This window comes from Heloderma suspectum, chromosome 2 (genome assembly GCF_057233095.1).
Source record: "Heloderma suspectum isolate Gila_16-S chromosome 2, 16-S_ref, whole genome shotgun sequence".
NCBI lineage: Eukaryota > Metazoa > Chordata > Lepidosauria > Squamata > Helodermatidae > Heloderma > Heloderma suspectum.
In genome coordinates this window covers 97,282,273-97,296,460 of record NC_139459.1, presented here as the reverse complement: position 1 = coordinate 97,296,460, position 14,188 = coordinate 97,282,273, and the positions used below count along the sequence as shown (strand labels likewise).

General features: G+C 42.3%; 1 protein-coding gene across 3 annotated transcripts in view; it reads left to right on the top strand.

Moving 5' to 3' along the window:
• Positions 1-1,635: 1,635 nt before the first annotated feature.
• Positions 1,636-14,188, top strand: part of CEP78 (centrosomal protein 78) — a 35,074-nt gene continuing 22,521 nt past the window's right edge. The window contains exons 1-7 of one of the 3 annotated variants that reach the window (XM_084834247.1): positions 1,636-1,860; positions 6,134-6,417; positions 6,933-7,108; positions 7,202-7,274; positions 9,416-9,519; positions 12,697-12,871; positions 13,614-13,727. In XM_084834247.1, coding sequence (XP_084690373.1) covers positions 6,165-6,417; positions 6,933-7,108; positions 7,202-7,274; positions 9,416-9,519; positions 12,697-12,871; positions 13,614-13,727 — 895 coding nt within the window. In that variant the 5' untranslated portion in view covers positions 1,636-1,860; positions 6,134-6,164. Of the gene's footprint in view, positions 1,861-1,950; positions 2,308-6,133; positions 6,418-6,932; positions 7,109-7,201; positions 7,275-9,415; positions 9,520-12,696; positions 12,872-13,613; positions 13,728-14,188 lie in introns of those variants that run through there. The other 2 variants (XM_084834249.1, XM_084834248.1) reach the window with 2 other exon arrangements.

Genomic DNA, 14,188 nt, shown 5'->3' with positions numbered 1-14,188 from the left:
CCTGAATGGTATAGTGGTTTTCCCTATGTTCTTCAATTTAAGCTGAAATTTTGCAAGAAGCAGCTCATGATCTGAGCCACAGTCAGCTCCAGGTCTTCATAGAATCATAGAATAGTAGGGTTGAAAGGGGCCTACAAGGCCATCGAGTCCAACCCCCTGCTCAGTGCAGGAATCCAAGTCAGAGCATCCCTGATAGATGGCTGTCTTGTTTTTACTGACTGTATGGAGCTTCTCCATCTTTGGCTGCAAAGGACATAATCAATCCGATTTCGATATTGACCATCTGGTGATGTCCATGCGTAGAGTCGCCTCTTGTGCTGTTGGAAAAGAGTGTTTGCTATGATCGGCGTGTTCTCTTGGCAAAACTCTATTAGCCTTTGTCCTGCTTCATTTTGTACACCAAGGCCATGTTTGCCTGTTATCCTGGTTATTTCTTGACTTCCTACTTTAGCATTCCAATCCCCTATGATGAAGAGGACATCTTTTCTGGGTGTTAGTTCTCGACGGTGTTGTAGGTCTTCATAGAACCAATCAACCTCAGCTTTTTCGGCCTCAGTGGTTGGGGCATAGACTTGAATTACTGTGATGTTGAATGGTTTGCCTTGGATTCGTACTGAGATCATTCTATCGTTTTTGAGATTGTACCCCAGTACTGCTTTTCCCACCCTTTCGTTGACTATGAGTGCTACTCCATTTCTTCTAAGGGATTCTTGCCCACAGTAGTAGATATGGTCACCTGAATTAAATTCGCCCATGCCTGTCCATTTTAGTTCGCCGATTCCCAAGATGTCGATGTTCAATCTTGCCATCTCATGTTTGACCACCTCCAGCTTACCTTGATTCATTGATCTTACATTCCAGGTTCCTAAACAATATTGTTCTTTACAGCATCGGACTTTCTCTTCACCACCAGACACATCCACAGCTGAGTGTCCTTTCGGCTTTGGCCCAGCCGCTTCCCTCTTTCTGGCACTACTTGGAAATTCCCTCTGTTCTTCCCCAGTAGTATATTGGACACCTTCTGACCTGAGGGGCTCATCTTCCGGAGTCATCTCTTTTAGCCTTGTGATACGTTCCATGGGGTTTTCTTGGCAGGAATACTGGAGTGGGTTGCCATTTCCTTCTCCAGTGGACCACATTTTGTCAGAACTCTCCGCCATGACCTGTCCGTCTTGGGTGGCCCTGCACGGCATAGCTTGTGGCTTCACTGAGTTACGCAAGCCCCTTCGCCACAACAAGGCAGTGATCCATGAAGGGGGTGCTTGGGATTAAGCAGTGCTAAAGCCCACTGAACTAGGCTTATGGCACAATGCTTAACATGTTTACTCGATTTTAAGGCCCTCTGTGTTTACTCCATGGTAAAGCTGCACACTTTTCTGTAAGCCCCACTGAATTCAATGGGGCTTCCTTCCCAGTAGTCATGCGTAGCATCGCGCTGTTAGGAAGCCTGGGAAAGCATCTGCAGTTGGGCTTGAGGTAGGGGTGGAAAGGGTTCCAGCCTTAAAAGCAGCCTAGAAATAATTTTAGGTAGATAGAAGCACATAAAATTGTGGAACTGGAAATAAAATCTAGTTCTGAAAGAGAAACAATGAAGCTACGAAGACCTCCAACTCCCGGGGAGCGGCTTCGGCTCTTGCCATTGCGCGTGCGCACCAAAACTGCGGGTGAGGGGAGCGGCCCGTTTCTGAGGGAGCCAATCTTTCCAGGTTGGGCCTAGGATGGGGGCGTGGTTTAGCGAGAGGACAGGGCCGCCCGTTGCCCGTAGGCGGTCGGCATTGCCGTTGTGTCCGCGGGCGTCTGTGAGGAGCAACGGAAGGGGAAGGTTGGTGGGGGTGATTTCCGCCGCCCCCCGCGTTTAAGGTAAACTAGTTTGTGTTGACCGGAGATATCTGAGTATCCAGGAAGATGAGAAATTGTGGTTTTAAAAAACAACAAAAACAACCGTTGGACCGAGATGGGGCGGGCGGCGGCGGCAACCAATATTTGACGGGGTTGCCGATAAGGGAGCCTGTTTGTTGGGTCACGTGGAGGAAGTCGTGCGTGTGTGGGAAAGGCGGTTGGGAAACCAAGGGAACGGCTGCACGCGCGGAGTGGAGAGGCGGGGCTTAAGTCAGGCAGTCCCCAGGTGAGATCCCGCCACCGGGGCGGGGGTGAGACGGGGTGGTGTCATTCTGCATGGCTCTCGCGCCCCGTCCTCTTCGTCCCCCAAAGTTAGTCAGAGATCCATTTCTTGAGCTGCCTTTCTCTTCCTTTCCTGTATGTTCGATAGTAGTATAATAGGAATTCAACAGATGAAGCACCTCCTTGGTAAGAATTCAACAGGTGAAGCTTCTCTCTCTCTTCCCCTCCCCCCGGGGGCGGGCAGTATCCTTACATTCTTTCTGGGAAAGCAGCTCTTGGTTTTCTGGACTTCGTTGGTCTGTTTTGTTTTGGATGTGTACATGAAGTGGGAAGGAAGGAGAGCTGTGTATTCAAGGTAGTGTGTGCGTGCGTGTGTAAGCGTGGAAATAGTGTAATCCAAGAAGACAGTTGGGTGGGGGAATCTGTGTCTGAGCTTCATACCAGGAGCTGTTGGGAATCCAGATATGTGCTGCTCAATTCTAGGCTTTACACATAACTCTCCCAACAGGCTACAGGTGAATATCCTCCCAAGGCATACATAGGGTGGGGGGTATTCACATGAAGAAGGACAAGGATAGGGCAACGTAGGATTCTACCTGCCCATAGGGAGATCCTGAATGCCCATAGGGAAACATAGCATTCTACCTGCCCATAGGAAGATCCTGAATGCCCATAGGGAAACATAGGCTTCTACTTGCCCATAGGGGCATTCAGGATCCTCCTCTTGGCAGGTTGAAGCCCCCATGGGCATTCAGGATCTTCCTATGGGCAGGCAGAATCCTATGTTTCCCTATGGGCATTCATGGTTTCCCTGTGAGCAAGTACTGTCATTTGTTTTAGTATGTCCCTGCATAGCACAATGAATTTTTGTTACAAGAGATATATGATTACTGTGAATCTAAAATCTCAAGTTATATTCATTTGTTTTAAGATATATTTGCAAGGCAGCCTAATATGTGTGCATGTTAGAATTGGGGCAACCTATATTTGTCCACCTTACGTAGTTCAGCTGAGAATGGTTACTTTTATTTACATGTCTTGCATTAAGTCTGTTTTGGATTATCCCTGCTCATATACACTTACAAGTACAGTCCTATTTATTTATTTATTTATTGCATTTCTATACTGCCCCATAGCTGAAGCTCTCTGGGTGGTTTATGAAGTTTAAAAACACATTATGCAAAGTGTAGAACCACTTACATAAAACATATAAGCAGACAGCACACCCACAGACAAGCTATATCTAAAAACAATTTTAAACATACAAAGTATGGCCAGTTCACATGCCAACACACCTTCTCTTCACAATGCAATCTTTTTGTTGTTTAAACTTTGGTAATGTCCGTCTAGCCGCACGGCTTAATAAGTTAGTTTGAGAAATGGCTTCTCAGGAGGCGCTTTCATTGCCAACACTCAGCCTCAGCACACAGAAAGCAACATTCTAAAATGGTGACTCTGAACATATGCGGAGTGGCTTTCTTTTACTCGCTAATGGGTGTGGCTTATTCCCACGTAAACGAGAGTAGAAGGAAGAGCTTCTTTCAGGCTGAAAGCCTGACGACCAAACTTTCACAGTGCATATTTTAAAAGGAAGCTAGGGGCTGGTGTTGTGCAATCCCTGTGGTGCAGTGGTTTAACTTTCTAGCATCAGGAAGTCATTTTCGCCTTGACTTCTCTGCTGAAGAGTTCCTGCATGCTTCAGATAATGGGAAATAAGAATATAAAAAGAATTGTGCTGGATCAGACCAAAGGCCTATCAAGTCCAGCATCCTGTTTCCCACAGTGTCCAACCAGATGCCTATGAGCATCCCACGAGCAGGACACAAGTGCAATAGCACTCTCCTGCTCATGTTCCCTAGCAACTGGTATTTAGAGGCATACTGCTTCTGGTTCCAGAGGTAATATAAAGCTATCATGACTAGCAGCCGTTGAAATGTACAGTGGAAGTACTATGACCTGGCACATCAGTTCAAACATCGTCGGTTTAAAAACCTGCAGTCCTACTGGATTCATCTAGCCTAACACTTGCCACTGATTAAACCTGAATGATTCATATTAACACTTGTTGGGGTAGTGGGTAGTAATGTGGGTTTTCTGGAAAATTTTGAATTGGAAATTTTTCTGATGCAAATTAGGCATTTTTCCAATTCTGAAAAAGAAAAGAAAAAACATGATAGAAAGACAAAACATACAGTGGAGGCAATAGGTGCTGTGCTTACATTTTTCAAATGTTCCAATAAAGGTTTATTTTAAGGTAATAAGGTACTGAGATTATTTTATTTATCAAAGGGGTTTACATAGCAAACTAGGGTAACACTTAAAGCATCTTAATCCTGATGTGTCCACTAGAGTTTCATTATATGAGCCATTATATGGTGGAATTGATATTTATAATCCTGTAGTCTCTGTTGTTTGAGATAGTTCAAATGCCTGGTAGGCACAGGAAGGCAGCAATTAGTATTTAATTTATTTATTACTTATAAAGTGCCTACATTTTATCTAAGCACTGTACAGAGTTTAATTAAAAGATAAGGCAGTCCCTGCCTGCTGGCTCATAAGCTAATATACATGGTACAAAAGGCAAAAAAGAATGGGGAGGGAAGAGGAAAGCAAGGAAATTCATGTAGCAGTTCTTGAAGTTACGTAATAGCACTTATCATCTGAGCTGGATAGGTGGGCATACCTGCCTTAAGTACACAAACCCACAACCCAGCAGACTATAGCCTTCTGGTTGATGGATGGAGGCAGAGCATAACACCCTTCACTTTGTTTTAGTATCACATTAATACTTTCTTTGTAAATAAGCAAGGGAAAAATTCTTACTGAGTTTGAAGGGTGGGGTTTCAACCCAGATGAGCAGACTTTTTCAAACAGTCCGGATGGTAAATGTCAGAAGACATCCATCTGTGCATTGCAAGCCTTTTAGCATGGCCCATTCCGTTTAGTGGCTTTTTTGGTTGATAATAGTGTCCATTTAGAAAAACCACAGCCGCCACTTGGACTGCTCTTGCATCACTCTTAGGTCTGCAACAATGAATAATAGCAAAGATCAATAGATCTCTTGCTGCCGGTATTCACTTAATGCACATACTGAAGCAATAGAAACCTTTTTATTGAATAATCACATAAAATCATTGTAATAAAAGCATTCAGCTTTTTTCACTATCTCCATCTCTCTTTCCTTGGCATCTCTTTACTTCCAGGTCCTACTCTGCTTTGTTCTGCAGTGGGTTGCCTGTGTTCATTAGAGTAGTTCCTGGTTGTCTCCACACTTCCTTTGGGCCATGTTCCTGACCATTTGGTCCAGTCTCTCCTTGCTCCTGAACCTCTTCTCAGAGACCCAAGAAATTTGCAGGAAAATTCCATCTGGCTTTAGCTAGAAGTTGTAGCATTTTTCCTTTGTCTGATTCTTTCATACTCATAAATAGGCTAGAATTTAGTAAGTCCCTACAGCAGGTGATTAACGTTCAGTTGTATATTTTAAGCTTGGTTCCCATGAAAGGAGTTTGGTCAGTTGCTCTCTCTCTCATAAAATGATTGCTTCTTGATACCTTGGATAACTTGGATGATGGTTTTGTAAAGTTTTCTTCATATCCTTGTTCAGATGTTGTTCCCTTAGGATTGTACCCAGGGAGAGACTGGGAGTGGACCTCGGGCTTGCATTCTCCCTCCCACACTTCTCACTACAGGGAGAAGTGAACCAGGAGACCCTGCATTTATTTGAACTTGGATCCTTCCTAACCCTTCAGACTGATCCCAATGTTAATCTCTCATGGTCAGGAAAGATCCCACATTTAAAGGAGGACAGCGTCTCCTGGTTCAGTTGTTCACTTGTCCTACAGGGAAGCATGGATGCTCAGGTCCTGTTTCCAGTCTCCCCCAGGGTGCAGTCTTGAAGGAAAATAATGTCAGGACAGAGCTACAGTTCTGGTGAATTCAGTATAGCATGTGTCAAATATTGTGTATAGCTTTAAAATTACAACATTAATTTATTGTTTGTTTTTTCTCCTAGTTTTGAATTCCTGCTCATTACATCACTAGAAATGATTGACTCAGTCAGAATAAGAAGACAGTGCAGCTTGGATTTTTACTCTCATTATGAGCACCTCTGTGCAGTTCAAGGCTGTGCCCCTCTAGCATCTGTGAAATCTAAGAAGCCTCATGGTGTTCTTGATATAAATGCAGATCGCATCAAAGCTGCTGATTGGATACCTCTCCTGAATGCTATCAGGCACAACAAAACTTTGACTTCTATCGCCATAAAGAGCTTTCACCATCAGGGGCCTGGAGACTCAGGTAGTGGCCAGTTAAACTGTCGATCACACAACTGCTACATGACTTGTCACTGGGAGCCATAGATGAACAGTAACACTTCTTGAGCATTCCAACATGTAATAAAATCAAATTAAGTTCATTTTGTTGTGTTAAATTAAAAATTAATAAGCTTAGGCTTAAAGTAAGAATTGTGGTTATTTTCCTCTTTTTGTTGCATATTCGATCTGATTTTCTCCTTTAACGGTATCACTTCCCTTTTCTCCAGCTTTTCAGTTGGAATCCCTTGCTCCTTATTTCTCCAAGTACTAACAGCAGAGGGAGAAGTATGCACATGGCTTCCATCCTGCCCATGTTTTGGAATGCCTTTGGGCACAGTGTCATTGGTATAAAAGAAATTGCATCTAATTGCAGAGATATGATGGTGTGGTAGGCAGAATTAACGTATTGTGTGAATGCCCTATGTAAACACTTAGAATTGCATATTGTGTATTTTACTAACATCAAGAGTGATCTAATTTCTAGTTCTTGTTTGATAGGTGTTGAAAGACTGGGAGTTCATATTAGAAGAAGGATTCCAGCAATTCGATCCAAAGACTTGACAGGTCAACTATGTAAAGCTATCAAAGGTTGTCTGATGATATCAAGTACCCTGGGAAATCTGGAACTACAGGGACTGCTTTTGAGGGAAAAAGACTTAATATTATTGACAAAAGTAAGACTACTCAGTTGTAACAAATGTGTGTTTTTAGGAAAATACTGCTGTTCTGTGCCCACTTTAAAATTATTAATATTCTTTGTTTTGAAGGGGTTGGCTAACACATCATCTTTAGAGCGACTATCTTTAGCACACTCACCAATTGGTGATGGAGGTTTGGAAAGTAAGTCCTGAATTTTCTAAAGAAAAATAGACATATGTGTGAAGCAATGTAGTTTTTAAAATAGATTATGTCTTGCTTCTGTTTGTGCTGAGTCTCATACCTTCATAATATTGTTGCAACAAGTAAAGTTAATATAACATTTCCTTTTTAACCTTGATATATTTCCTTTAGCATGTTAAAGCATTTTCCATATTTGAAATGAAATTATGGCAGTCTGTTAATATCTTATGTCTTGACTTTTTTCTGCTGGAAGTTATTAGAATATCATGATTAGTTAAACAGTATAATTAATCTTGTAATGTTTAAACTAGTCCTTGGGACTGGGATTTAACATCAGTTGTTAGGCTAATGTGTAGTTGATATCAGTTCCTTTGATAGTATACTGAAAACTGAACAGTGATGTGGTCGCCATATTCAGTCTTGATTTCTGGATAATAGCTGAGGTTGCTTCAGGTGCATTGACCCAATTCTCACATCATGGCTGCAATTCTTGGGTTGTTTGATGAGAGGAGCATGAGAGCCATTTTTTATTTTAATCCACAACCCAAGAATACCCTTTTCCTGGGTTGTTTCATGATGCCTCAACCCAGAAACTCTGGGGTTTTTAGGGGTTAAACTACCTAGAGTTAACCAAACAGTTGTCCATGATTTGTTGTTGGGTGGGTGTTCCTGGGTTCTTGATTAAAATTGGAAATAGCTTCACTCGTGCAAACCAGGTCATTGAATTGTAAAGAGGACCAAATGTATCTGAAATTTACAAAAAAGTATAATCCTTTTCATGCATGGTCAAAAAAAACAAAAGCCCCCCAGAAGCTTTCATCTGAAGTGTTTATTACATACTTAGTGACTCATTATGTTTTTGACCAGGGAGCGTTGTGACTACTATTCTGCACAAATGGTTTGTCTTTTGCAAATGCAAGTACCTGATATCATGGTCTTCTGTTGTCTGCTTAATTGAAACAACCTGCTCTATCCCTGGGTTGTTGTCTGTGACATTCTTGGGTTACACATCTGGGTTGTTCGATCCCCATCAATCCAGAATTCTGCATTTGGATGTCATGGTCAACAACCCAGTGACTGTGCATCCCTGTGTTGTTTCACTCAGAGGAGCTGGCAGGCGGCCAGGAGCCAGCTAGTTCATGGCTACCTAGAGTTTGTTTAAACCCTGGCTAGCTGTGACGTGTGAACTCAGACTATCTAATGGCGAGCAGGTAGTAGTTTCACATCACAAAGACATGTGCTAATATATTCTTCTCTGAAAATAGAATGCAAAGAATACATACGATCTGATTTTAATCACCAGATGGCAGGTTTTTTAAGCCTGCCTGGTAATGGACGGTGCTGTATACTTTTGCTCTTTAGATGTTGGAAATACCCATATTTGCATAACCAGCTCTTCCTAGAGTTAACCTCACTTGTATTATCTTCTAATTAGCTTGGGTTTCTTCCAAAACCAATGTGTGTTCAACCCCTTGGAGAAGCACTTTGTCCTTGGAGCCCTGGCTTGGACTTAATAGTTAAGAGGTTTTCTTCATTCTGTCATCCTTGAATGAATAGAATGATGAATTTCTCCCATTTCTCTGCTGAAACAGAGAAAGATTTCCATGGTGTATCAACTATACTTGATCAGCTGGTGGTTGTGTCTTGGCTGTGACATCATTCTCTGTTCCTTGTTATTCAAAAGCTGTATTCTGTTAACAGTTCTAAAACTGTAAGAATAGCATGTGCAATTGCATAGGAAAATAACTTTTGTGTACTGGATTTTGGAAGGGACTCCAGAAACTTGCCACTGATAATAGTTGCTGTTATTGAGCAGTGAGAAAGAAGAGCTTCAAAGGAATGGAAAATTACCTGCTGGGTGTAGAACCAGTGTTTGTCCATGTTACATGAAGTATATATTTGCTGACATAGTAGTCCATCTAAGTCAGATCCAGCTAGATCTGCATGAACCACAGCTGCTGTACAACAGGTTCTCTCCTGCCACTCCATTTTACTATGTGATAAGATGCGTAAATAAGTAGGTAAGACTGAAATTTAGTAAAGTACCTAGATACCCCCCCACCCAGTGCCTTTAATTGTAAACTATTTAAGATGGCAGCCTTAGCTATTGAAATAGTGAAATGTATTCTTTTTATTTTCAGTAATTTGTCAGAGTGTGAAGAATTCAGCTTGCATCAAATCTATAGATTTTACAGGGTGCAATTTGACCTGGCGAGGAACAGAACACATGGCCAGCATCTTAAAGGTAAAACTTGCTTTCATGAAAGCCCTTTTGAAGATTGATTTCTAATGTGAGTCTGGCTTCCTGCTGGGATTTGGGACAGAAACTGGCTTGGTTGCCTGGTGGATGACTTGCACCAGGGAATGGGTAGGGGAAGTGTGTGTCAGGGTGGAAACTGAGCCGATAGAACCCCAAGCAGTTCTGATTCTGAGGAGGAGCAGCAATCCGTGGGAGAGGAGCCAGCTCATCCCTCACAGGCACAGCAGCTGGCAGAGATTCCTCCTGCTGGCATTCCTGAGATAGATAGTGATCCTAGCAGTGAGAACGTGCGGGAGGGGGGCTTTCTGGACGCTCAACACAGACGCAAAGAGTGACGAGCGATGGAGGGCGCGGAAAGGAGGCGTAGTGCCTGTTTGGTGCGCAAGCAACAGCCGCCTCCTGTGGACCCAAGGGAAAGAGGGAGGATCTCTCCCTAGCCCATAAGTTCAGGGCCTTCAAGTGACTCTCCTTCAAACGGGGATCAACTGTCTACTCGGCGCATAGGCCACTCTGCTGTTCCTTGCTTAGTCGCTGGTGATGAGCATCTGAAAGAGTCATTAAGTTGTAAAAGGATTAAAGCCTTGAAAAGAATCCTTTCATCTGTGTCTTGAGTTGGCTGTTGGAGTCTACTGAAAGAGGCCGCTAGGGCGCCTCCTGACAGTGTGATCCTATTGGTTCTCCTGGACCTCTCAACAAATTTTGATACCACTGACCATGGTATATTTTGGGACTGTCTCTCTAGGGACCTAGGGGCATGGTGTTGCAGTAGCTTCAGTCCTTCCTGGGAGGATGGAACCAGAAAGGTACTTTCTTTCCTCACTAAGGTACAAAAGGTACTTTTGCTAAGGTACTTTTGCTACCTTTGGCCATTGACATTTGGGGTGCTTCAAGGTTCTGTCTTGTCCCTAATGCTTTTTAACAGCTATATGAAACCACTGGGAGAAGTCATCCAGAGGTTTGGACTGAGGTGTCATCAATATGTGGATGACATGCATCTCTACCTCTCTTGGGGTTGGACTCGATGGTCTTGTAGGCCTCTTGCAGCCCTACTATACTGTTCTATTATTCTTTTCCACCATCTAATCCCAAGGAGGCAGCTGAGACTCTAGACAGGTGACTGCATATTATTGGAACAGATGAGGGTTAACAAGCTGAAACTTAATCCAGATAAGACAGAAGTACTGTGGGTTGGGAAATCTGCTAATCTGGATGGAGGTTTTTATCTGACACTGGATAGGGTCATGCTCCCCATGAAAGGGCAAGTATGCAATCTGGGAGTGCTCTTGGACTCAGTGCTTTACATAGAAGTACAGGTGGCGTCAACCACCATGAATGCTTTTTACTAATTTAGGGCTGCAGCTGCTGAATCAGCCTATCTAAACTAAGCTCGTTTAGACACAGTCTAATCTAGATTAGATTACTGCAATGCACTCTACGTGGGGCTACACTTGAAGATGATTTGGAAACTGCAGCATGTGGAAGCTAGGTGCTCAGACCCTATTACTTCTATTGTGTATCATTTACATTGGCTGCCTTTTAGTTTCTGATCCCATTTCAAGGTTCTGGTTTATGCCTTTAAAACCCTAATGATTTGGGGCCATGTTATTTGAAAGACTGCCTACACTTGGATGAGCCTATCCAAGCATTAAGATCAGTGTCAGAGGCCCTACTCTCTGGCCCACCAGCAAGAGCCATTAGGCTGGCCAGTTCTAGGGACAAGGCTTTTTCAGTAGTGGCCCCACACCTTTGGAACTCCCTCCTTAGAAAGATACATAAAGCTTAATCGCTGCTGACTTAAAATAACAGCAACCATGAAGGCTCATTTATTCTAGTCTGCATTTAGTGCTTAAAAATAATGAGCTGCTGCTGCTGTGTGTGTGTGTGTTTAATCGTAACTGTATGTTCATGTTTTTTGTAATACTGTAAGCCGCCTTATGAAGGCAGTGCAACCTGAAAGGCAAGTAACAGCACAATCCTATTGGGATGGCTGTAAGCCTCTGAACTCTGAACTTATGGCCATCTAATAGAGATGGGGAGGAGCAGTGGAGGTGAGGTGGAGGCATTTTCGCCCATCTAGCTGAGGCATTGGGGAGGGGAAGGGACGGAGGCTGGGGAGGCCGGAAGATTACTCATAAACTGGCCTCCCCGGTTCCCTTCCTGCCCACAGGAATGTTCCCTTAGCTTCCCTCCAAGGTCACTTTTGGGATCTTGGAGAGGCAGCTGGCATGGTTCTCTGCAGAGAGGAGGAGAGCTCAGATTCCTGGGTCTGAGGTCAAAGTGCTGTCTCTGACCACAGATCAGGGAATCTGAACTATGCTATGGCCCCCAAGACACTATCTAGGGGCCAGGGGATTGCTCTCTAAAAAATAATCTCTTAAATAAATAAATAAAATTCCTGCCTGTCTTTTATATGTGAACACAATGCTAGCAAGATTTGCATATTTAATTAAAGAGCTTTGTTGTAATGTGCTATCTCTTCTGTTGAGTCTACATATCAGCTCATCTATAAGATTATTTTTTTTGTCCTACAAGATTTTTTTTAATTTTTTGAGTTGAAAATCAACTTTAAATTATGACAGCTGTAACGGGTTAATTATGGATATGCTGAACCATGTTCCTTCAGCATGATCCTCAGGATGTTTATTTGGAAGTAAATCCTGCTCAGAAGGACTTACTCCTTAGGGTATTTGGAATTGTAGCTTTGAGGTGTAATCCTAGATAGACAAAATGGGGGCATGGTTGTAGGCCTTTTTCTGTTTAAATATGCAGAGGATTGTGCCCTTAGTCTTCTGTTTCGCCTTCTAATTAAATAAATTTAACACAATGCCATTATCTTTAAGCATGTAGTATTTCTGGTGGTGATAAAATGTTCATGTCCAAAAGCACTACTTTTAGTGAAATCTTACGAGTTAGTACATTAAAACATTGTCTTCTTTTAAGCCATTCAAAATGCTGTATGCTGGCTCCTAAGGAATTTTATCAAACTATTTGTCTTCACACAGTAATGAATAAATCTGAAATTTCACTCATTCTCATGTGTGTGTTAATATTTAACTATCATAATAGCCTCAACAATACAATGGTCATTCAATTTTTATTTATCCTAGCTAGCCTTCTCAGCAGCTATTTTTATTTGTATTGTGGTGGTTTTATTTTTCAAAGCACCAGGCGATGAAAAGACATGGTGAAGCTTGGGCTGAGAGCCTACGATATAGGAGACCTGACTTGGATTGCATGGCTGGCTTGAGGCGCATCACTCTCAACTGCAACACACTTATTGGTGACCGAGGCGCTACTGTTTTAGCTGAATGCCTTGGAGAAGACCTGTGGCTAAAAGGTGTGTGCCACCTATAAATACAGCTATGAATATGTATCTGTTAATTTTTGCATATTTTGTAAGACCCAGTCCTTGGTATTCATTTAATTTTTTTTTGTCCTCCACCTTTCTATCAAGAAAAATGGCACTCAAAAGGAGAGGTACCCTAACGTTTCTCACCCTGGCACAGGGTAAGAAGTGTTAGGCTGCCTCTCCTTTTCTGTGAGATGCCTTATAGCCCTAACATGGTCTTTTAAATAAGGTTTAGTTCATTTGGTTCTTAGTTTTACCTATTTTTAATAACATACCTTAAACCTTCAGATTGATGTGGGCTCTGCATTTAAATAAGTTTGGCCATCACAGCTTCTCTCTCTTTCTCCTCTCCCGCCCCGTTTTGATCTCCGTGGGCTTTATCAACCAAGGGCTGAATTCTAAAGAATGCGGGGAAGTCTCGAGTCAAGAGGGCCTTCAGCAGCATAGTCCCCTCTGTTCCATTGCTGGGAGTACCTTCCTCCTTCAAGTAGCGCTAAATAATCTCAGTCTGGCATCTGAAACCAGAAAAGTGGGAGTAATAGCACTACACAAAATATGGTGCTGAAATAACTTACTACTTCCTGAATTTTAATTATTACAGAACGTAGATTAGAGCAGACAGCAGAGTGCATTCTCTGAAATTCATGTGGTTTATGTATACTCTTTTATGTCTCTGCTTAAATACTTATAGATCATGCCATAGTAATGTTAACCCTTTTTAATATTCTAGCACTTGATTTGCAGCAATGTGGAATTACCAATGAAGGAGCAAAATCTTTTTTGGAAGCATTTAAGACTAATGCAACACTAGTGGTTCTAGACATCAGAAAAAATCCATTAGTAGGTACGTATGCTTCTGTTTCACTGTCGTAAAGTAGAAAAATGCACATTCATTGTGATTTGTACAATATACTTTTATTTCATTTCTGTACCGCCCAATAGCCGAAGCTTTCTGGGCAGTTCACAAGAATTAAAACCACAGAGTGCAGCATAAAACAATCTAAAATATGAAAGCTTAAAACTACAATATAATGGTACAACCAGAATAAAACCTAGCAGCAATGCAGAGATTTAAAATACAGATTTAAAACAATGCATTTTATAGGGCATGTGATAATAGTGTTGTCATCTCCACCCCCCCCCCCCTTCTTTTCAAGTGTTGGGAAGTTCAGAGCAGTTTTTATAGAATAAGTTTCCTTTTGAGGGGCAAGACCAAAGGCTGACATAATATAATACACAGACTGAACAAATATTGCAGAGGGGTAACACCAACTGCCTATGGCTTTGACTTTTAACAGAGGCTGT